This window comes from Myxine glutinosa, chromosome 1 (genome assembly GCF_964187855.1).
Source record: "Myxine glutinosa chromosome 1, kmMyxGlut1.1, whole genome shotgun sequence".
Lineage (NCBI taxonomy): Eukaryota > Metazoa > Chordata > Myxini > Myxiniformes > Myxinidae > Myxine > Myxine glutinosa.
This window is the reverse complement of record NC_136261.1, coordinates 5,931,419-5,956,279: the sequence shown is the minus strand read 5'-3', so window position 1 is coordinate 5,956,279 and position 24,861 is coordinate 5,931,419. Positions and strand designations below refer to the sequence as shown.

At 46.4% G+C, this 24,861-nt stretch overlaps 2 protein-coding genes across 2 annotated transcripts in view; both read left to right on the top strand.

The window, feature by feature from the left end:
• Positions 1-24,861, top strand: part of LOC137416241 (DNA-directed RNA polymerases I, II, and III subunit RPABC3) — an 890,838-nt gene that overhangs the window by 99,058 nt on the left and 766,919 nt on the right. The gene's annotated exons all lie outside the window — the stretch shown is intronic.
• LOC137421032 (C-Jun-amino-terminal kinase-interacting protein 1) overlaps positions 1-24,861 on the top strand; it is a 92,261-nt gene that overhangs the window by 10,167 nt on the left and 57,233 nt on the right. Inside the window, exons 3-4 of the mRNA XM_068106688.2 lie at positions 7,543-7,743; positions 11,695-11,776. Of these exons, the coding sequence (XP_067962789.1) occupies positions 7,543-7,743; positions 11,695-11,776 (283 nt within the window). The remainder of the gene's footprint in view (positions 1-7,542; positions 7,744-11,694; positions 11,777-24,861) is intronic.

Here is a 24,861-nt window from a genome sequence, read left to right as displayed (position 1 = left end):
TGAAGACCAGAAAAAGCACAGGGCCCAGAACACTGCCTTGGGGAACTCCAGCTTGAACAGGAAGAGGAGATGAGAGAAACCCATTCAGGGCCACACGTTGACGGACTAGAGAGGAAGTCCGCCAACCATGCGTGGAGATTTCCATGGATACCAAAAGAGGAGAATTTGGTGAGCAGAGCGGGGTGCCAGACCGTATCGAAGGCACATGATATGTCAAGGGAGACAGCTCTAATTTCCTGTTTGGCATTGAGGACCTCCATCCATTGTTGAGAAAGCAGAAGCAGCATGTCCAGAGTAGAGTGACCAGGTCTGAAACCAAATTGATGATCAGAGATCAAGCCATTGGAGAAGAGGAAAGATTTCATATCCGAAGCAATGATGGATTCCATGACTTTGCTGAAAATTGGGAGAAGGCTGATTGGTCTGTAATTGCTGGGATCTGTTTTTGCACCTTTTTTGTGCAAAGCGGTGATGTTGGCAGATTTCCAAGCAGATGGCAGATGACCTTGAGCAAAAGAGAGGGTGAAGAGAACAGAGAGAGGGAGTGAAAGAGTGGAAGAACAGGATTTTAGGACCCGTGGGCTGATGCCGTCAGGTCCAGTTGCAGAATCAGAATCAGAGTCGAGGGTTGACAGAAACTTTTCCACTTTGTCAGGAGGAAAGGACATAGAGTCCAGGAGCAGCTGGGTACGGTGGGTACAGAGAGGGATGGGTTTGGGACACAAGATTTAGGGGCAAACATAGAGTTGAGGCATTCAGCTTTTTCACGTGCAGAGTCAGCCGTGTGGCCGTTTGAGGTGAGGGAGGGGATGGAGGGGGAACAAACACCAGAAACAGATTTGACCAGACGCCACCAGGATTTGGAAGAGGGAGACAGATACGAGAGTTCTGTCCTGAGAACGGAGAGATATTGTTTCCTGGCTCTCCTGAGGGTGGACACACACTTGTTTCGGGCTTTGTGAAAGGAAATGAGATTTCCTTCCGTTGGATTTGCTTTCCAGGACACGAAAGCAAGTTGTTTCTGGGCAATAGCCTCACCACAAGATTCCATGTACCATGGATGGGAGGAAGGGTATGACAACTGAAGACGAGATGGGATAAATCTGTGCATGAGAGAGCAATTTACTTTGGAAGAATTCCCAGGATGAGTTGATGTCAGAGGCCATAGAGATGGGAGACCAGTCCAGATGATTGATGGCTGCTTGAAGACCGTGCCAGTTGGCCTGAGTGAAATGCCAGACTCGTCGATGCTGAGGAGGCTCTCTGAGAATGGTCAGAGAGATGTCCACTCTAACAAGCACATGATCAGATGAGCCAATTGGAGCAGAAGAAGAGCAGCAGACATTTTCAGGGAAGTTAGTCATAACCAAGTCCAGAAGAGAAGATGCTCCATTGACTGAGATCCGGGTCGGGAAATTGCCAGATTGTGTCAGTCCCAGTGAGTCACAGAAGTCCTTTGCTGAGGAGCCATGGCTGGTGAGAGGGGTACCCACACCCAGCCAACTGGCATGGTGACAATTGAAATCACCACATATGAGGAAGAGAGAGTTGGGATGGGTAGATAGAAGTTGGTCCATATTATCAGACAGCGAGATGTAGATGGAGTCATCAGTGTTTGGTGGACGGTACAACACACATATGAACAAAAGGTGGGAGCGAAGGGGAAGCCGTAGCCAAAGGTATTCCTGGGGGTGAGGTGGAGAGAGGGCAGTGCAGGGCGTGTGAGGAAGATAGTTTTTTAATCAAGATAGCAACCCCCCCCCCCCCCCCTCCAGGACGAGGCTCAGGTCTATCATAGCGGAGGAGGGAGTAACCTGGGAGAGATACCAAGGAATCAGAGACATCATGAAGGAGGAAAGTTTCTGTTAAGCAGATCACGGCTAGTTTGTCAGAAGCAACCTGTATGGAGAGATCAGTCAAGTTAGAGCGAAAGCCCCGGATGTTTGAGGTCCATACTGTTAAAGAAGAGGAAGGGGGAGCATCGGATACAGAACGGGGGGGGGGGGGAGCGGTAGGGTAAGATGTTGAAGAGGAGGAAGAGGAGGAAGAGGTAGGGAGAGCTGTTGAAGGTGTGTCAGAGATTTCAGAATAGCTTGGAGAAAGGGAATAATGGGGCGGACAAAAGGTTTGATGGTGATTGGGTGAGGCGCAGTGAGGTGTTATTTGAGGAGGGGGAGAGTGAGTCAGAAGGTTGAGGGAGATGAAGGTGAAAGTTGGAAGGGGGAAGAAGCGGGGAGGACGCTTTGAGGAGGAGGCATGAGAGGGGAGTCTCGGAGGGGAGGAGTGAGGGAGAGTCTTGGAGGGGAGGGGGTGTGGGGGGACTTTAGGAGGGAAGGGGCAATGGGGGAGATCTGAAAGGGATGGGTGATGGGGAAGATTTGGAGGGGACGGGCAAGGGGGAAGATTTGAAAGAGATGGGTGATGGGGATGATTTGGAGGGGAGGGGCAAGGGGGTAGATTTAGAGGGGAGGGGTGATGGGGAAGTTTTGGAGGGGAGGGGTGATGGGGAAGTTTTGGAGGGAAGGGGTGATGGGGAAGATTTGGAGGGGAGGGGTAAGGGGGAAGATTTGAAAGGGATGGGTGTTGGGGAAGATTTGGAGGGGAGGGGCAAGGGGGAATATTTGAAAGAGATGGATGATGGGGAAGATTTGGAGGGGAGGGGCAAGGGGGTGGATTTGGAGGGGAGGGGTGGTGAGGAAGTTTTGAAGGGGAGGGGTGATGGGGAAGTTTTTTAGGGAAGGGGTGATGGGGAAGTTTTGGAGGGAAGGGGTGATGGGGAAGATTTGGTGGGGAGGGGTGAGATTGGATTTTGAGAAATGTACGATTAATGGGAAACGAACATTTATTGCAAAATGAGTTTCTTGAGACCTTCGAGTCAAAAATACGTTTGAGGACGCTGAAGGATGGGTGGAGTTCTGGAAAGTTTAGGGAATGTATGAAAGAGGCACTGTAGCTGTAAGAGATGGAATTTTTTTTTGGAATGAATAGATTTGGTGAGCAAGTCGAAAGCATCCTTTTATAGAAGAAGAAGAAAAAGGTGTTATAGTATATGACAGAATACAGTTCTTCAGGGGACAGTTGAAACATTTTTTAACGACGTGAACACGTGATCACGAACAACGTGGTCGAAGAACGAACGAACAAATAAGAACGAACAACGGATAAGAACAGAGAAGGGAATATTTTTCTATTTTTTTTGAGTTGAGATGAAAACAGAGACAGAGACCGAATGTGAACGTGAAAAATAGAGACCGGAAGTAATTGCGAGTGCAATCGAAGAACCGCTGCGACAGAAACAAAGCCTCAAGCCAAGGTCAGACACGGTAGCCTACTAGTACTACACTAGGCCTCAGAATACGCGACACGAACTAACCGACGATTCTGTACACAGGTATGAAAAACCAACACCAAGAATACTATTAAAGAACCACCAATAGTTACACACACCGAAAGAAAGATACAGTTTCGACAAAAACAAAATTGTGAAAAGTTACTTACCTTCGAAAGCGTGCGCGCATGGACAGCTTTGAAGAGACGTGGCCTCCAATCTTGCGCATGCGCAGCAAGGATTTTAGAAAGTTTTGCAAATTTATTAAAAAGAAAAAACTGAAATATCACATTGACATAAGTATTCAGACCCTATGCTATGACAATTGAAATATAGCTCAGGTGCCTCCCATTTCTCTTGATCATCTTTGAGATGTTTCTACGCCTTGATTGGAGTCCACCTGTTGTAAATTCAATTGATTGGACATGATTTGGAAAGGCACACACCTGTCTATGTAAGGTCTCACAGCTGACAATGCATATCAGAGCAAAAACCAAGCCATGAGGTCGAAGGAACTGTCTGCAGAGTTCAGAGACAGGATTGTGTCGAGGCACAGATTTGGGGAAGCCTACAAAAAAAATTCTGCTGCATTGAAGGTTCCCAAGAGCACAGAGGCCTCCATCTATCTATAATTCCACTAATCTCTGTGTGTATGTGTGTGTGTATGTATGCGACAACGATTTCTCGACAACTACCGGTCCGATATACTTGAAACTTGCCAGGTATATTGCTGGGGACCCGAGGATGTGCCTTTTCAAGGTTTGAAATTAATCGGACAAGTACTTACCGAGCTATGGCGATTTAGCCGTTCGCCGTTCGCTTTGGCGTTGCGAATGGACCAAACCATTCCATGTAAATAGAGGGGGGGGGGGGTTCTGTGGTCGTTGCGAATGGACGAAACCATTTCATGTAAATAGAGGGGGGGGATTGTCACTGTACTCGCAAGCCGTTCGCCGTTCGCTTTGGCGTTGCGAATGGACCAAACCATTTCATGTAAATAGAGGGGGGGGATATAATTTTAGATAGATATATAGTACGGGCATATATATAGTACGGGCATGCCCTAGTAATTCTTAAATGGAAGAAGTTTGGAACAACCAGGACTCTTCCTCGAGCTGGCCGCCCGGCCAAACTGAGCAATCGGGGGAGAAGGGCCTTGGGAAGAGAGGTGACCGAGAACCCGATGGTCACTGGCTGAGCTCCAGAGATCCTGTGTGGAGACGGGAGAAACTTCCAGAAGGACAACCATCACTGCAACACCACCAATCTGGGCTTTATGGCAGAGTGGCCAGACGGAAGTCTCTCCTCAGTGAAAGACACATGAAAGCCCGCTTGGAGTTTGCAAAAAAGCACCGAAAGGACTCTCAGACTGTGAGAAACAAGATTCTGTGGTCTGATGAAACCAAGATTGAACTGTTTGGCTTCTGCCTGGCCGCTCTGCCATAAAGCCCAAATCGGTGGAATGTTGCAGTGATGGTTGTCCTTCTGGAAGTTTCTCCCATCTCCACACAGGATCTCTGGAGCTCAGCCAGAGTGACCATCGGGTTCTCGGTCACCTCTCTTACCAAGGTCCTTCTCCCCCGATTGCTCAGTTTGGCCGGGCGGCCAGCTCTAGGAAGAGTCCTGGTTGTTCCAAACTTCTTCCATTTAAGAATTATGGAGGCCTCTGTGCTCTTGGGAACCTTCAATGCAGCAGAAATTTTTTTGTAGGCTTCCCCAGATCTGTGCCTCGACACAATCCTGTCTCTGAACTCTGCAGAAAGTTCCTTCGACCTCATGGCTTGGTTTTTGCTCTGATATGCATTGTCATCTGTGAGACCTGATATAGACAGGTGTGTGCCTTTCCAAATCATGTCCAATCAATTGAATTTACAACAGGTGGACTCTAATCAAGGTGTAGAAACATCTCAAAGATGATCAAGAGAAATGGGAGGCACCTGAGCTATATTTCAAGTGTCATAGCAAAGGGTATGAATACTTATGTCACTGTGATATTTCAGTTTTTTCTTTTTAATAAATTTGCAAAACTTTCTCAAATCATGTTTTCTCTTTGTCATTATGGGGTATTGAGTGTAGATTGATGAGGGGAAAAATGAATTTAAACGATTTCAGCAGTTGGCTGGAACGTAACAAAATGTGAAAAAGTGAAGGGGTCTGAATACTTTCTGAATGCATTGTATGTGGAGTATTTGGTCCTTACATACCTAAAAACCAAAAATGCCACGCACTTTGACCCTACCCATATGTTGTTACATTGCTGATGTTTATTGATGCTTCACCCTGATGTTGGCAATATTGACGAGGTTACAGTCACGTGAAAAAGTGAGTACACCCCGTGTAAAGTTTTGACTTTTTCAACATATTTCAACACACAGCTATTTGATCTTCATTTCAACAATATTGATAGATAAAGGTGATATAATATAACAAATATCATGAAACATTTACATTTTGTAGTCCATTGGATAATTTAAATAAACATAAATGCAAATTTCGCATGTGGAAAAAGTAAGTACACCCCATAAAATGTTTTTTTAAATCTTTTTAACATATGTGGACATATCAATATTCGATATTCATTTAAACCGTATCTATAGATAAAGGTGATCTAATTGAACAAAAAACAATGAGAATTTGACTTTGCAATAATATATTCAACAAACAATTACCAGAGATACCAATTCATTCTGTTGAAAAAGTAAGTACACCCTTGGCTCTAATTGGTGGTATTGCCCCCTTTGGCAGAAACAACCTCAAGTAGGCGTTTCTTATAACTGTCTACCAGTCTCTGACATCGACTGGGAGAAATGTTTTCCCACTCCTCCATGCAGAATTCTTTCAGCTGTGCGACGTTTGAGGGGTTTCTTGCATGCACAGCTCGTTTCAAATCCCCCCACAACATCTCGATGGGATTTAGATCTGGGCTTTGACTTGGCCATTCCAGAAACCTCCATTTCTTTCTTTTCAGCCATTCCTTGGTGGATTTACTGGTATGTTTAGGGTCATTGTCATGTTGCAAGGTCCACCTTCGGTTGAGCTTCAACTTTCCGGCAGATGGCCTCACATTATCCTCAAGCACCCTCTGGTACAATGAAGAATTCATAGTGGATTATATGATGGTGAGCTTCCCAGTCCCTGATGCAGCAAAGCTGCCCCAAACCATAATATTTCCACCACCATGCTGCACAGTTGGTATCAGGTTCTTTTGGTCAAATGCTGTCTTTGGTTTTCGTCAAACATGTCTTCTGGTACCGTGGCCAAATAGCTCTACCTTTGACTTATCTGTCCAGAGCACATTGTTCCAGAAGTGCTGGTCTTTGCCTCGGTGTTCATTGGCAAACTTTAGTCTTGCCTTGATGTTCTTTCTGGACAGTAAAGGTTTCCTCCTCGCACACCTCCCATGTAGATCAAATTTTGCAGCCTCTTTCTAATGGTAGACTCGTGCACTTTGACATCAACAGTGGCAAGAGCTACCTGTAGGTCCCGTGATGACATTCTGGGGTTCTTAGAGACTTCTTTCAGCATCTTGCGGTCTGCTCTCGGGCTGAACTTGCTGGGGCGGCCTGGCCTGAACAAGTTGGCAGTTGTTTGGAATCTTCTCCACTTGTAGATGATCTTCTGGACAGTCGAATGATTGATTTCAAATTGTTTGGAGATCTTTTTAAATCCCTTCCCAGACTCGTCGGCATCTATAACCTTCTTTCTGAAGGCCTCAGAGAGCTCTTTTGATCTAGGCATGGTGACGCCGCACACTTCAACAACAAAGAGCAAACCAAACGAAATGTCTGAGGTTTAAATAAGACGGGTTCCTCCAAGATCCTCTCTAACGATGTTCTAAACATTTGCACCTGAGCTGGTGCACGTGATTCTAATTTTAGCTATTTGAAGTAGTGATAAATGTCGGGGTGTACTTACTTTTTCCACATGCGAAATTTGCATTTATGTTTATTTAAATTATACAATGGACGACAAAATGTAAATGTTTCCTGATATTTGTTATATTATATCACCTTTATCTATCAATATTGTTGAAATGAAGATCAAATAGCTGTATGTTGAAATATGTTGAAAAAGTCAAAACTTTACATGGGGTGGACTTACTTTTTCACGTGACTGTCGGTCACACTGATTCCCACAATCTCGTTTCCATACTTTCCTTCTCTCCGCCTGCTGACGTCCATGTGTGTCAACAACCTGTCCTCCAAACCCTTTAGTCTGCTGTGTCAGGCCTGGCCGATGAAGGAAAACCTGGAGCCATGCTGGCTCGCCTGCAGGGAGATGATCTCGAGCTGGAGTTGATTGATGCCGAGGATGAGACAACGACCAACCTGATCATACCGCTGCGTCAGGATCCCCCGGGTGCGACTCGACCAGGAGGGACTACGGGCAAGCACACGACCCTCATCCAGACTCAGGTTGTAGGAACCCTGCCTTGCGGTTTGGCTTTGGTGGTAATCCTTGTTTAGTGTGTGCATGGCTCTGGTTACCGTTAAGTATTGATGTATGAAGATCTCGTGGTGTTCTGTGCGCCGATGATTCATCATTGGCTCTTGCCATACTCCATTCAACCTACACTGAAAGATGTTTTGGTGACCATGATAATGCAGAACTTTCCACGAAAAACAACTTAAGAAAAGGTTTTCTGGTCAGTGACGTCTGCTGTGTTACCAAAATTATCGCGTCAACACACCCAAATCGAATACACAGTTATGAAATGATAAAGCTGTAATTATTTTACTGTTGCGATACCTTTGGTAATAATACAGTCGGTGTATGACATATTGATATAAAAATGTTTTTATAATCCCCACTCGTATTGATGTTGTTTTGTTGAGGGTGCGAGATGAACCACTCACGGCACGTTTAGGAACGTGAAAGGTGGAGTGGAATGACGTCCTGGGAATGACGTCCCATTACATGGAGGAGTTTGTATTTGTACCACATGCAGGATAAGGATACGAGAAGAGATCACTGTACTTTTACATGAATTACAAGGATATTAGGAAATAATGGACAAATCAACACTGTATACATGGCATTTGTACATGGGATCCCAGCATAATGAGCAAAATGCACAGATGGGAACAACGTGCAGGTCACCACTATTTTCATTTAGTTAAATCACACACAATTAATTATGAAGTTATATTAGCTGAGAGTGTCGATATGTACAAAATTACAATGGCTGTGAAGGCGAAGAAAGGCCACAGCAGAGGAAGATGCCCAATGTCATGAACTCCTTGTCATTGGACTCGCATCCTTTCTCTGTTGTCACACACAGGCCTCTTCTGTCATACACCGGCGTCTTCTGTCACACACCGGCGTCTTCTGTCAGACACAGGCGTCTTCTGTCACACACCGGCGTCTTCTGTCACACACCGGCGTCTTCTGTCACACACCGGCGTCTTCTGTCACACACAGGCCTCTTCTGTCACACACAGACCTCTTCTGTCACACACCGGCGTCTTCTGTCACACACCGGCGTCTTCTGTCACACACCGGCGTCTTCTGTCACACACCGGTGTCTTCTGTCACACACCGGCGTCTTCTGTCACACACCTGCGTCTTCTGTCACACACCGGTGTCTTCTGTCACACACCGGCGTCTTCTGTCAAACACAGGTGTCTTCTGTCATGCAAAGGCCTCTTCTGTCACACACCGGCGTCTTCTGTCATGCAAAGGCCTCTTCTGTCACACGCAGGCATCTTCTGTCAAACACAGGTGTCTTCTGTCAAACGCAGGTCTCTGCTGTCACACACAGGCCTCTTCTGTCACACGCAGGCCTCTTCTGTCACACGCAGGCATCCTCTGTCACACGCAGGTGTCGTTTGTCACGCACAGGCGTCTTCTGTCACGCACAGGCGTCTTCTGTCACACACAGGTGTCGTCTATCAGGCAAAGGCGTCTTCTGTCACGCACAAGCGTCTTCTGTCACAAACAGGGTCTTCTGTCAGGCACAGGCGTCTTCTGTCACGCACAGGCGTCTTCTGTCACGCACAGGCGTCTTCTGTCACGCACAGGCCTCTTCTGTCAAACGCAGGTGTCTTCTGTCACACGCAGGCGTCTTTTGTCACACGCAGGCATCTTCTGTCACACTCAGGCCTCTTCTGTCACACGCAGGCCTCTTCTGTCACACGCAGGTGTCTTCTGTCACACGAAGGCGTCTTCTGTCACACGCAGGCCTCTTCTGTCACACGCAGGCCTCTTCTGTCACACGCAGGCCTCTTCTGTCACACGCAGGCCTCTTCTGTCACGCGCAGGCGTCTTCTGTCACGCGCAGGCGTCTTCTCTCACGCACAGGCGTCTTCTGTCACCGACAGGCCTCTTCTGTCAAACGCAGGTGTTTCTGTCACACGCAGGCGTCTTCTGTCACACACAGGCGTCTTCTGTCACACACAGGCGTCTTCTGTCACAAGCAGGCCTCTTCTGTCGCACGCAGGTGTCTTCTGTCACACGCAGGCCTCTTCTGTCACACGCAGGCGTCTTCTGTCACACGCAGGCGTCTTCTGTCACACGCAGGCCTCTTCTGTCACACGCAGGCGTCATTTGTCTCACACATGCGTCATTTGTCACACACAGGCGTTGTTTGTCACGCACAGGCGTCTTGTCACACACTGAAGAATTGTATGCTCGTCTTGTGTCCCGAAGGAAGACAACATCATTCTCCTTCAATATTGATGAGTCAAGCGGTATGTTGATGTTTTTGTATAGTTTTATGCTGACATGCCGCCAATTTGTGATGGCATCAACGCCTATTATTTCGGATTTCATGATGTGAAGCCACACACCAGCTGTAAATATAGTGTAAAGTCAACACGTAACAACGGAAAACCAGGAAGAATAACTTCACAAGATCAGCGGATGTATCTTTAAATGTGATGGCGTCGAGTATGGGTGGACGATCAATTTGAGGGACTTGTCGTTGCATTGGAGGCGTTGGTTTTCGTGTGGAAGACCGGATGTAGAATGAGGGATGGGTGGTAGGGAGTAGGAGACGGGGTTGGACGTGAAGGTGTGTGGTGTTTAATGAATCGAGTGGTCTTTAAAACACACCAACCCCTTGTGCTGGCAGATGGTTCCTCCAGCTCCAAGCCCGAGGGAAGGCCCACCCACACATAAATGTCTCACCCTGCCTGTGAAACATGAGGACGGTAGTTTATAGGTGGGTTTGGATTTGAACCCAGGCTCGGCAGCTCAGACTCCTCTTAGCTATCCTGCCAGCCTACGCTCAGAAGGTCAGAAAGGGTAGCTCACCATGATATTGTTGTTGGCACTGTGCAAGATGGCCATATCCACCTTTGTTTAGAGACTATCTGTCTATCTGGGTTCATTTTGCAGCAGAGCCATAGGGTAATCCAAACTGCCCTCCTAAAGCGATTATTATGTCTTTTAGGTGGAAATGGAAATCTGTCGACTGTCCTTTGTACATTAGGCTTTGAACATTTAAGACTCCACACATTCTCTTGTAAAGCGTAAGGCACTTAGTGTTGGTACCATGGACAAATGCTCTGATTGGGGTAAGCTGTATAATTAGGAGATGGTAGTGCTTGGAAGTGGATATGACACAGACATGAAAGACTAAATGTTGCTCCATAAAACATGCACCTGCATGTAGAGATATTGCAAAGGTGTCTCAGGTATGATGAGTTCTGATGTGGCGATACTGACAGCACCTCAGCTTGTTTGAGGTTGAAGCAGATAAGGGAAATCCCAGACGGGCATATGCCCTGCCAGCTGCGGCTGGTTGCATCTGTCTTGGTAAACAGCGTTGAAAACAATTGTTGAAAAAACTTTGGGTTACTACACAGCATGAGGTCTCCATGTTTCGGATCTTGCCAAACAAGAAAAGCATGTCTGGTTCATGTGATCATGTTGTCAATACCAAGAAGGAAACGCAACGGAGTTATTGCACTTGGTCTCGGTTATCTATCCAAACGATAACTTCGTCCATTTTAATCATATTCGGTGTAGTCTGTCTGGCCTTCTCATCTGAGCACTTGGACCAGATGCTGCCGAGGTTCCAGGTTTAAATCCCACATTCGATGTTGATTTTGTCCATTGCCTACTGATGTCCTTGTCCTACACATGATACAATGATACATCTCCGAGCTTCTCCATGATCCGTCGAGTATTTTAATCAGTAAAGCCGCATTCTGGTTTGACTTGCTCCTGAAGTTACCAGTCCTTACCAGAGAGTTGCTAAACAGAAGCTCAAAGACCTGTAACTCGTAGGTGTTCAGTTTATCATCTCAACACCTCATCATGTTGGGATACCCATTGTTGAGCCGTGCCACACACACACTTATCAGCTTCACAACCACACTGGCTCGATTTGCTGATGTATTTTAACCCCTTGTTTACAACAGGACTCCCTCAACAACAACAACAACTGCGTGACCCAGAAGGAGTTGTCCCACACAGAGCGTCCCTCATCACCACCACCAGACGGTACATGATCATTTGCTTCCTCAATTAGTGAGTGCTCATCGGGTAGCCCTGTACGTAACTTGCCATTTATGTAAAGTTGTTTCTCATCATGAATTTTTTTTTTTTGTGCGCAGTACAATCAAAGTTTACCGTTCATGTGGACAAGTGGTATCCATATAGTATTATTAAACAAAGCACTACACACCATATATGACAGCCTGTGCCACTATGGGCAGAGATATCGGACTAGATCAGGTACAATTTTCGTGTCATGGGTCTGGGACCGTGTGCCCTGTAAAGTAGACATTTCACTGGGGTCCTGTAGGCCCTAATCGGGTCTCGAGAAAAGTTTCATTTAATAAAAATCTAAAATAATGACGCACATTGAAATGTCAATTTAACCAGAAGTGTAATACAATCAATACTCTATTGACATACGGTTACCTTTATGGGGGTTAGAGATTACCTCAGAAGAGATATAACTGCATAGAATAGCATTGACTGTGTGCAAGTAGGAAGCAAATCTTGATGTAAGGAAGTAGGGACTTGTTAGCTTTAGGTTTGTGTTTGAATGTACACGATATGAGGGTCGTGCTTGTGATAAGATAGAGAGGAATTAAAGTTAACTAGAACTGCCACTTTCTAACTGCTGGCAGTGATGACCGGTTTCCTCCGCCTTCCCGCTTTCATACAACCCCACCTTTGATACAACCCCACTTCCATTGGACATGCTTTGACACAACTCCCTTGGATACAACCCCGATACACACACACACACACACACACACACACACACACACACACACACACACACACACACCCCCCATCCCCCCCCCCCCCACACACATATCCACACACATGCACCTCCCCCCCCCCCCCAGCACACACACATCCCCACATACACACATACACACATACACACACACACACACACACACACACCCCAACCCCCACCCCCCCCCCCCACAAACACACACACACACATCCCCCCTCCCCCCCCCACATGTACACACACATACACACACACACACACACATGTACACACACATCCCAACATGCACACACACACACAAACATCCCCTCCCCCCCCCCCCCCCACACACACACACACACACACACACACATCACCCTCCGCCCCACACACACATCACCCCCCTCCCCTCCGCCCCACACACACATACACACACCCATTCCCCACACCACACACACACACACACCACACACACACACACACACCACACACACACACACACATCCCCCTCACTCCCCTCCCCCACACCCACATACACATCCCCCCACCTCCTCCCACTCCCCCCCCCCCCACACACACACACATACACACATACGCATACATACACACATGTACACACACACACATCCCCACATCCCCACACACACACATTTTCTGTTTTTCCAAGATGGCGCCCGTACCACGTGGCCTGTGACGTCATAATTAACCTTAAAAGATTATTCATGCCCGGGCACACCTGTGGTGAAAATTTCCTGTCAATCCATGCAATGACTGCAGAAAAAGCGATTTTTTTTATAGAACATAAACCTCAACATCGCAGAGACAGAATTATTTATACTAGTGAGGTACCCGTGCTATTCACGGGTGGGAGGCCAGAAACAAACAGACAATACAGAAACGGTGAATGCTAAAGCATGAAACCAATAAATTCCCCATTCCTGTAGCACCTTCAGTCGCACGTCAGACATGGGCAGCAAGTTCGTGAAGGACTTCCATGAAAAACGTACCCATTGGCAAACAAACGGGTACGTTTGTTCCATACCCAGTCAATGGCAAATCTGCAAATGGCGAGCCGTGAATTCATGTTTAGTAAGTAGAAACCGTCACGGCATTTCGTCATTCACTTGAACTCGATATCTCTTTTTTTTCATTCCAAACAGCATAACTCCAATCACAAATGAAATAACATTACTATAAAAAATAAACTTTTAACAACATTCATGACATAAAGAAATATTTAAATCCTGATGTGAAGTTCTGTACGGTTGGGTGAATACAATTACGAAATCAAAATCGTAATTGTATTCACTCAATTCCAATCATCAATTGATACTTTAACAAAACGATTAACACGATTAACGTTTAACGACTTAACATTACGATTGAATGACGGTTGTATTTGGATATTATCAAACCCGCGCATTGCCGTCATCTGTCCACTTCCGCATTCGCGGCAGGTTCATAATTGTCATCAAAATCTAAACAGTAATTGTAGAATTTCAATAAAAGCCACATCACTGTTCATATTGGTAACTATTATTCCATCGTGTTTGGAAAAACTGGAAAATTTGAAAATTGGAAAACTTGGAAAAATTGGAAAAACAATATAGCCTATTTTACTCCAGGGGTCCCAGGAATACCCACCCAAAATATCGTTGCTATCGGTTGAGCCGTTTTTGCGGTACCTTCGAACGGATAGATGGACATTTGGTGAATTATAGTAAGATGGTCTGAGACGCCCATGTGACGTTTCTTCTTCTTCAGCAATTCACAACTCTGGGTGAAATGCGATCGTGTCAAAAAAAGTTGGAATTTTGCCAAATCTGTTTTAGTCGTGTGTTAATATACCTCAGCCATTGACAAATCTGAAATTAGTATTTTATTTGAGGTTCAAATTACCCCGTGAGATCGTTTTGTACGTTGCCTGCACATCTGAACATTTGATAATTAATTAATTTGCTCACTCGCGAAGACTCTTCTTCTTCATGCAATAACAACTTCTAACTTCCAGACCGTACATCCAATCATCTTAAAATTGTGCACACTTGTTACTCTTTATGACTTCTACTACAGTAAGAAGTTTCACGTCGATCAATGAAGCGGTTCAAGAGATATAATTTTTTTTAAATATTTTGTTTAATTGACGATATCTGCCAAACCACGTGACCTATCGCAAATTCCAAAAAGTAATTTTAGTAGACTGATATGCTGAACATATCTGTGAAGTTTCCCCTCGATTGGATCAAAAATGAGGGAGGAGCTAGGTTTTAAAGGTTTATGCTTAAAAACATCGTAACTCTGAAACCATGTGATGCATGACGTCATGCTCATTGACTTTTTTGTTCGTCATGGTTATGCGATTCTGCCTGCAAAGTTTGGCCTCAATCTGTTTAGGCGTTCTGGAGAAAATGGGATTTTAGAGGTTTTTCAGGCTTTTCACTCGAAACAATATGGCGGCCGAACCACGTGACCTGCGATGTCATTATAATTTTATTTCTGCATCAATTCATACTGACAAGAAGCTCAAGAAATTTCATCCTGATCGGATAAAGTTTTTTACTTGTCGAATTATGACGTCATAACGGCGGCACCTATGACGTCATCATTTACATATGTTATTCCGCATGGAGAGTTCTTTGCAATGAGACCTGTCTCAATTATTTCTGTGCATGGGGTTTTTGAGATATAGAGGTGCAAAGCTTTTCGGTTTTTCCAGGATGGCGCCCGTACCACGTGACCTGTGACATCATAATTACCATTAAAATATTCTACAGGCCGAGTCGCTCCTGTGGTGAAAATTTGCTCTCAATCGGTCCAATTATTGCAGAGAAAATGGTTTTTAAAGGAAATAATTCTGAAAAATGGCAGTCGCACATTGAGTCACATGGCCTGCTTAGAAAAAATGTTGCATTTCTTCTTCTTTCAACAATAACGACTGTTAGCTTCGAGCTCGTTCAACCAATCATGTTGAAATTTTATACACTTGTTCCCCTTTATGAGAGCCACATTGGATTAAAAATTCAAGTCGACCAATGCAGTGGTTCAAGAGTTAGAATCTTTTCAGGATTTTCCTTCAATTATTTATTGCGGCCAAACCATGTGACTTATCAAAACGTCTCAATTATTGTTTTAACTTACCCCCATGAGGACCATTTGTGTAAAGTTTCCACTCGATATCTCCACAAATGATGGAGAAGATAGCATTTTAAATTTTTGTTTAAAATGTCAGAACTCCAAAACCATGTGATGCATGACATCATGATCGCTACACTTTTTGTTCGTCATGGGTATGCGATTATGCATGCCAGTTTTGGGTTCGATCTGTTCAGCCGTTGTGGAGAAAATGGTGTTTTCATGTTTTTCACGAAAAACAATATGGCGGCCGAACCATGTGACGTATGACTTCGAATTTTTTTGCATTCTGAGTTTTTTTTAACTACCGATCTGGGGAAAAAATAAAATTTTTGTGTGAGCAAGGGATCTGTTTGACGAATTCTAACCTCTTAACATTAGCATTTTTAATATACGAAATAAACATGTTTTTTGGTCCCATTGCAGAGTTCTTTAGAATGAGCCATTATTAAATTTTTTGCATTGAGCCGTTTTGGAGATATAGAGGGGCAAAGCTGAAGGTGTTTTCCAATATGGCGCCCATACCACGCGGCCGATGATGTCATAATTAGTATTGAAAAAATTATATGAGCCTAGCCGAACATTTGTTGAAAATTTCCTGTCAATCCGACCAGCGGTTGCTGAGAAACTTAATTTTAAAGTTTTCGGAGGTGAAAAAAAGGGTGGAAGAATAAGAAAAAAAGAAAAACTCTAGGAATAATAATAGGTTACCCCGACATTTCATGTAAAGGAAACCTAATTAAACGTGTGTAAAACCTCATGTCAACATCCACTGGGTGTGTCGGGCAACATATCTGTTGAACAGAGTTCTCACCAGCCCAGAAGACTGAAGCACAAAGCTATGGGACTCTGCCAGGTAATGAGAGAGGAGGTGGAGCTAAGATGGTCCCCTTGAAGGCGGTGGAGCCCAACGCCTGGAGGGGCGGGTAGTGGGTTGTCTGAGAAGAGGGAGGAGCCAGTAGATTAGTTCAGCACGAGTGGAGAGCGGGAACAGAATTGAGCAAAGCTCGTTTGTGGTGAGGATAATTAACAGTGCGCAGGGGAGCTCGTGGTTTTGAGAGGAGACTTGGGAGTGTGCTGTGGAGCTTGCGTGTTTGTGAGGAGAACCGGGGAGTTCTGAGGAGAATTGAGAGGTGGAGAGCTTTAAGGAGGTCTTCCTGCCTGCCTGCCTTGTCCCTGGTGCTGTTCTCATCACCCCCCCCCCCCCCTGTTGATCATTCTGTCTATCTCCTCATCACCTTTTCGTCGACCTGCTGTCTCATCACCTTTTCGTCGACCTGCTGTCTCATCACCCTGCCCATCTCATCGCCTGCTCTGTGCCCATCTTCCCCTTCCCCTGCTGCCACCAGAGATGAGTCACCTGGTTTTGTCCCTCGCCCCATCTGTGCTTGTGACTGGAGAGAGAGGTGCCTTGGATTTTATAGGATTTATTTTACCCCCTTGTTTACTTCATTGTACAGGGTGTTTCAAAACGATTGATACAACTTTGACTTCCTGCCATTTCTTTGTTTTTTGACCTATACCGTTTTCCTTTTCATGGTTTGGTGATGTTAACGTGGTATTTGTTTCCTGGGATTTCTAACTCCGTATCTCAACTATGCCATTGACAGTCGAGCAGAAGCCAAAAGTGGTGGCTCTGTGGTATGAGACTAAATCAACAACCACAACAATATTTTCTGGGGGGCAGAACCACCTGAGGAGATCACTGAGAGGTACCTGGAAGGGCCTAAGGTCACATGCTTCTGCGACTTCAATGCCAAATGGGGAATGCTAGGGCCTTACTGGTTTGAGAATGACAACAGCAGGACAGTGACGATCAATCGTGAGCACTACCGGGCCGTTACCCAGAAGTTCCATAATGATCTAGCCCAAAAGGTCACCCCAAACCCATCTCAGCATGACCTGGTTTATGCAGGATGGTGCATCTCCACATACAGCTGGTGACACCATCACTTTCCTGCAGCAGCTCTTAAGAAACCGCCTCGTTGCCCTGGGCACCGCTATGTCTATGTTAACCGCCCTGCCACACTGGATGATCTGAAGCAGGAGGTGTGTCAGACTACCTCCAGGCAGTGCCACATGAGACCTACGGGAAAGTTGGACAGAACTTTGGAGTCAGGATTAATGCCTGTCTGAACCGCGGAGGGGCACACATCGAGAACGTCAATTACAAGGATTTTGCGTAAATGCCAATTTCAGACCTTGGGCTCTCACTAACTCCAGCAGTGACTTACGACAATAGCAATCAGTGGTAGAAAATACCATGTCATAAGCTTTAAAGAAATGCTTGGTTCACGTTCCTGAGGTTTCTGTTTCTTTGTAAATAAACGTTTAAAATTGTATCACTCTTTTTGAAACACCCTGTATATAGTTATTGTGTTGGCTTAATATTTAGGGCGGTGGGCTTGGGATCCTAAGGCCTGAGTTCAAATCCCGTTCAGCTGTTGAATTAATACCAAGTGGGGTTGACTCAGCCTGTCATCCTTCTGAGGTTGGCAAAATGAGCACCAGGGTACTGGGTCCTCTCTGAAGGAGGTTGATGGCAGGAATTACACACTGGCTGCTGCAAAAACACCTCATTCTGTAGCACACACAGTGGTGTGTGTCAGGATGGTGCTGAGGAGTCGTCCAAGGATGCAGTGATGTGCTGATCCAGCGTATGCTGCTATATGTATGTATGTATGTTTTTTTGTTTTTTTTTTGTATACAAGATCGAGGCTCGTGAAAGAGCTAACATTAATCACACAAAAAGACAAACCGACACATAAAACACAAAATAAGGAGAGCGGTAGACAAGGTGGGGAGAGAGGAGGAAGGACACAAAACAACATTTGAGAGCAGGAACATCGAGAGAACCGTGGGAAAGAGAGGGCCTGGGGGAGGTGGCAGAGGTATAAAACATATGGACACTGCAAGGACTTCCACGAGAGTAGTTCGAATCTCAAAAAAGTGTATCTGGGGTGAATTAGCGGGGGTAGAAAAGATCAAGGTTTTGGATGGGGGAAGATGGTGGTGAACAGCTGTTTAAAGACCTGGAGGTTGGAGTGGGTTTGAAGGGAGTGGGAGAGTTTGTTCCAGAGGCGGGAGAAAAGGGGAATGAAAGAGTGAAGGTGAGCAGAGAGCCTTGATTTTGGCCGTTTAACCATAAGAGGGTTGCTGGAAGATCTTGCTTGACCTGGAGGAATATTTGGGGGACAGAGAGAGCTGGGGGAGCAAGGCCGGAGAGGAGTCGATAGAAGACAGAAAGACCACCATCCTGCCTGCAGTGAGTGAGTGAAAGGCCCTCGGAGTTAGCTTCATTGAAGGAGATTCCAATGATTCTGAAAGCTTTGGTTTCAACAGCGTGAAGCCGAGCTAGGTGTGAGGCAGGAGCACCGACCCAGTGGGGGGAATAGTATTCCATTGAGCTGCGGATGAAAGCCTTGTATGTGGTGAGGACCTCAGGTGTGCCAAGGAAGGACTTCGCATGACGGAAGATGCCCAGTTGGCGACTGGCTTTGGAGGCGAGCTTGGAAATGTGGTTTTCCCAAGAAAGATCATGGCAGATAATGAGACCCAAAAGCTTGAGCGACAGAACTTCTTGGAGAGGATTGTTGAGAAAGTAGATGGGAGGGTTTTCCAGTCGGTCTTTTCGGAGAGACATAGTAAGAGTTTGAGATTTGTCAGGATTGAAAGACATGTTCCACTTGTTTGACCAGTCTGTGATTTTGTCCAGGTCTGCAGAGAGTGACGAGGCTGCAGACTGCCGATCTGACGGATGAGGAATGGAGCGGTAGAGAGTGGAGTCATCAGCAAAGAGATCGAGAGGATTTTCCAGAAAGTCGGAGAGATCATTGATGAAGACCAGAAAAAGCACAGGGCCCAGAACACTACCTTGGGGAACTCCAGCCAGAACAGGAAGGGGAGATGAGAGAAATCCATTTAGGGCCACACGTTGACTACGACCAGAGAGGAAGTCCGGAAGCCATGCGTGGAGATTTCCATGGATAACATAGGAGGAGATTTGGTGAGCAGAGCTGGGTGCCAGACCGTATCGAAGGCACGTGATATGTCAAGGGAGACAGCTCTGATTTCCTGTTTGGCATTGAGGACCTCCATCCATTGTTGAGACAGGAGAAGCAACATGTCCAGAGTCTGAATCCAAATCTCCTGGTCTGAATCCAAATTGATGATCAGAGATCAAGCCATTGGAGAAGAAGAAGGATTTCATATCCGAAGCAATGATGGATTCCATGACCTTGCTGATAATTGGGAGCAGGCTGATTGGTATGTAGTTGCAAGGATCTGTTTTTGCACCTTTGTTGTGTAAAGCAGTAATGTTTGCTGATTTCCACGATGCTCGCAGACGACCTTGAGCAAAAGAGAGGATGAAAAGAACAGAGAGAGGGTGAGATAGAGTGGGGAGCAGGATTTTAGGACCCGTGGGCTGATGCCGTCTGGTCCAGTTGCAGAATCGGAGTCGAGGTTTGACAGAAACTTCTCCACCTTGTCAGGAGAGAAGGACACAGAGTCCAGGAGCAGATGGGTTCGATTGGGTAAGGTGGGAACAGAGAGAGATGGGTTTGGGACACAAGACTTTGAGGCAAACACAGAGTTGAAGCATTCGGCTTTGTCACGTGCGGTGTCAACTGTGCAGCCCTTTGAGGTAAGGGGGGGGGGGGTGGAGGGGGCACAAACACCAGAAACGGATTTGACCAGACGCCACCAGGATATGGAGGAAGGAGACAGGTATGAGAGTTCATTCTTGAGTGTGGAGAGATAGTGCTTCCTGGCACTCCTGAGGGTAGACACACACTTGTTCCGAGCTTGGTGGAAGGAACTGAGATTGCCATCAGTTGTATTTGCCTTCCAAGAGGCAAAGACAAGTTGTTTCAGGGCAACTGCCTCACCACAAGATTCAGTGTACCATGGACGGGAGGAAGGGTAAGACAACTGAAGACCAGATGGGATAAATCTGTGCATGAGAGAGAGCAGTTTGCTTTGGAAGAATTCCCAGGAAGAATTGATGCGAGAGGAAGTGGAGATGGGAGACCAGTCCAGATGATTGATGGCTGCTTGCAGACCGTTCCAGTCAGCCTGAGTGAAATGCCAGACTCTTTGGCACTGAGGAGGCTCTCTGAGTATGGCCAGAGAGATATCCACTTTAACAAGCACATGATCAGAAGAACCGATTGGAGCAGAAGAAGAGCAGCAGACATTTGCAGGGAAGTTTGTCATAACCAAGTCTAGAAGAGAAGATGCTCCATTGACTGAGATCCGGGTCGGGAAATTGACAGATTGTGTCAGTCCCAATGAGTCGCAGAAGTCCTTTGCTGAGGTGCCATGGCTGGTGAGAGAGGTACCCACACCCAGCCAGCTGGCACGATGACAGTTGAAGTCGCCACATATGAGGAAGAGAGAGTTTGGAATGAGTTGATAGAACTTGGTCCATGTTGTCAGACAGAGAAATGTAAATGGAGTCATCACTGTTTGGAGGACGGTACAGAACACATATGAACAAAAGGTGGGAGCGGAGAGGAAGCCGTAGCCAGATGTACTCCTGGGGGTGGGCTGGAGAGAGGGCAGTGGAAGGAGAGCAAGGAAGAGATTTTTTGATAAAGATAGCAACCCCACCACCAGGACGAGGCTCAGGTCTATCATACCGGAGGAGGGAGTAACCAGGTAGAGATATTAAGGAATCAGAGACATCTTGAAGGAAGAAAGTTTCTGTTAAGCAGATCAAGTCTGGATTGTCAGAAGCAACCTGAATGGAGAGATCAATCAGGTTTGAGCGAAGGCCCCGGATGTTTGAGGTCCATACCGTTAATGAGGAGATCGGGGGAGTATCGGGTGCAGGACAGGGGAGGAGAGGGGTAGGGTCAGTTGAAGGATGAGAGGGGGAGATAGGGAGAGCAGTTGATAGTGTGTCAGAGATTACAGAAGAGTTACAATAAAGGGAAGGATGAGGAGGATGAAAGGTTTGATGGTGATGGGATGAGGCACAGTGAGGGGTTGTTTGAGGGGGGGCAGAGGAAAGTAGAAGGTTTAGGGAGGTGGAGGTATGAGATAGAAGGGAGAAGAAGTGGGGAGGAGGCAGCTTTGCGGAGGAGGGGGGAGGAGGGAGAATTGGAGAGGGATGGTAGGGGGGGGGGGAGATTTGAAGGGGAGGGGTTGGGGGGAGTTTAGCAGGGGAGGGGCAAGGGGGGAGTTTAGGAGGGGAGGGGCAAGGGGGGAGATTTGGAGGGGTGGGGCAAGGGTGGAGTTTATAAAGTGGATGATTAATGAAAGACGAACATTTGTAACAAATTGGGTTTATTGTGATTTTCAAGTTGGCGATCGTTTAAGAATGATAGAGGAGGGGTGGAATGAATGAGAATTTAGAACATGTAGTGATGAAGAATTATTATTTGACACTGAATTTTTTTTGGAAGTGGAAAGAGTTGAAGAGGAAATTGAAAAGAACCTTTTAAATAGGAAGAAAAACAGCGTGTTGTAATATACCACTGAATAAAACACTGCAGGAGAAAGTTTAAACATATTTAAACAGAACCGTGAAGAACAATCTTGTATTCCCAAAATACCAACGGGGAGAGGGCCTGGAGAGAAAACCACGAGTCACGTGAACATGTATGTATGTATAGTTATTATTGATTTCATTTTCTCTGGTGTTTCAGGAATAAACCTGTTTGGTTTCAAAAGAGATAAGGTCCTCGTTTTTCTCCTCAGCCCACGCGTGCATATACCACCAATAATTAATTGAAGAGAGCCTCGGAGATAAAGCCTGTTTCGGTCCATCCGTTCAGCGGTGGTGTTAATCACCCTGAACATGACAATACAAAGGATGTGGACTCAGTATTCAAACATGTGAGAGATGTAGACTCGGGACTCCAACGTACGAGAGATGTAGACTCGGGACTCCAACGTACGAGAGATGTAGACTCGGGACTCCAACGTACGAGAGATGTAGACTCGGGACTCCAACGTACGAGAGATGTAGACTCGGGACTCCAACGTACGAGAGATGTAGACTCGGGACTCCAACGTACGAGAGATGTAGACTCGGGACTCCAACGTACGAGAGATGTAGACTCGGGACTCCAACGTACGAGAGATGTAGACTCGGGACTCCAACGTACGAGAGATGTAGACTCGGGACTCCAACGTACGAGAGATGTAGACTCGGGACTCCAACGTACGAGAGATGTAGAGTCGGGACTCCAACGTACGAGAGATGTCGAGTCGGGACTCCAACATACGAGAGATGTAGAGTCGGGACTCCAACATACGAGAGATGGAGAGTCGGGACTCCAACATACGAGAGATATCGAGTCGGGACTCCAACATACGAGAGATGTCGTCGGGACTCCAACATACGAGAGATGTCGAGTCGGGACTCCAACATACGAGAGATGTAGAGTCGGGACTCCAACATACGAGAGATGTAGAGTCGGGACTCCAACATACGAGAGATGTAGAGTCGGGACTCCAACATACGAGAGATGTATAGTCGGGACTCCAACATACGAGAGATGTAGAGTCGGGACTCCAACATACGAGAGATGTAGAGTCGGGACTCCATCATACGAGAGATGTAGAGTCGGGACTCCAACATACGAGAGATGGAGTCGGGACTCCAACATACGAGAGATGGAGTCGGGACTCCAACATACGAGAGATGGAGTCGGGACTCCAACATACGAGAGATGGAGTCGGGACTCCAACATACGAGAGATGTAGAGTCGGGACTCCAACATACGAGAGATGTAGAGTCGGGACTCCAACATACGAGAGATGTAGAGTCGGGACTCCAACATACGAGAGATGTAGAGTCGGGACTCCAACATACGAGAGATGTAGAGTCGGGACTCCAACATACGAGAGATGTAGAGTCGGGACTCCAACATACGAGAGATGTAGAGTCGGGACTCCAACATACGAGAGATGTAGATTCGGGACTCCAACATACGAGAGATGTAGAGTCGGGACTCCAACATACGAGAGATGTAGAGTCGGGACTCCAACATACGAGAGATGTAGAGTCGGGACTCCAACATACGAGAGATGTAGAGTCGGGACTCCAACATACGAGAGATGTAGAGTCGGGACTCCAACATACGAGAGATGTAGAGTCGGGACTCCAACATACGAGAGATGTAGAGTCGGGACTCCAACATACGAGAGATGTAGAGTCGGGACTCCAACATACGAGAGATGTAGAGTCGGGACTCCAACATACGAGAGATGTAGAGTCGGGACTCCAACATACGAGAGATGTAGAGTCGGGACTCCAACATACGAGAGATGTAGAGTCGGGACTCCAACATACGAGAGATGTAGAGTCGGGACTCCAACATACGAGAGATGTAGAGTCGGGACTCCAACATACGAGAGATGTAGAGTCGGGACTCCAACATACGAGAGATGTAGAGTCGGGACTCCAACATACGAGAGATGTAGAGTCGGGACTCCAACATACGAGAGATGTAGAGTCGGGACTCCAACATACGAGAGATGTAGAGTCGGGACTCCAACATACGAGAGATGTAGAGTCGGGACTCCAACATACGAGAGATGTAGAGTCGGGACTCCAACATACGAGCGATGTAGAGTCGGGACTCCAACATACGAGAGATGTAGAGTCGGGACTCCAACATACGAGAGATGTAGAGTCGGGACTCCAACATACGAGAGATGTAGAGTCTGGACTCCAACATACGAGAGATGTAGAGTCGGGACTCCAACATACGAGAGATGTAGATTCGGGACTCCAACATACGAGAGATGTAGAGTCGGGACTCCAACATACGAGAGATGTAGAGTCGGGACTCCAACATACGAGAGATGTAGAGTCGGGACTCCAACATACGAGAGATGTAGAGTCGGGACTCCAACATACGAGAGATGTAGAGTCGGGACTCCAACATACGAGAGATGTAGAGTCGGGACTCCAACATACGAGAGTTGTAGAGTCGGGACTCCAACATACGAGAGTTGTAGAGTCGGGACTCCAACATACGAGAGTTGTAGATTCGGGACTCCAACATACGAGAGTTGTAGAGTCGGGACTCCAACATACGAGAGTTGTAGAGTCGGGACTCCAACATACGAGAGTTGTAGATTCGGGACTCCAACATACGAGAGATGTAGAGTCGGGACTCCAACATACGAGAGATGTAGAGTCGGGACTCCAACATACGAGAGATGTAGAGTCGGGACTCCAACATACGAGGGATGTAGAGTCGGG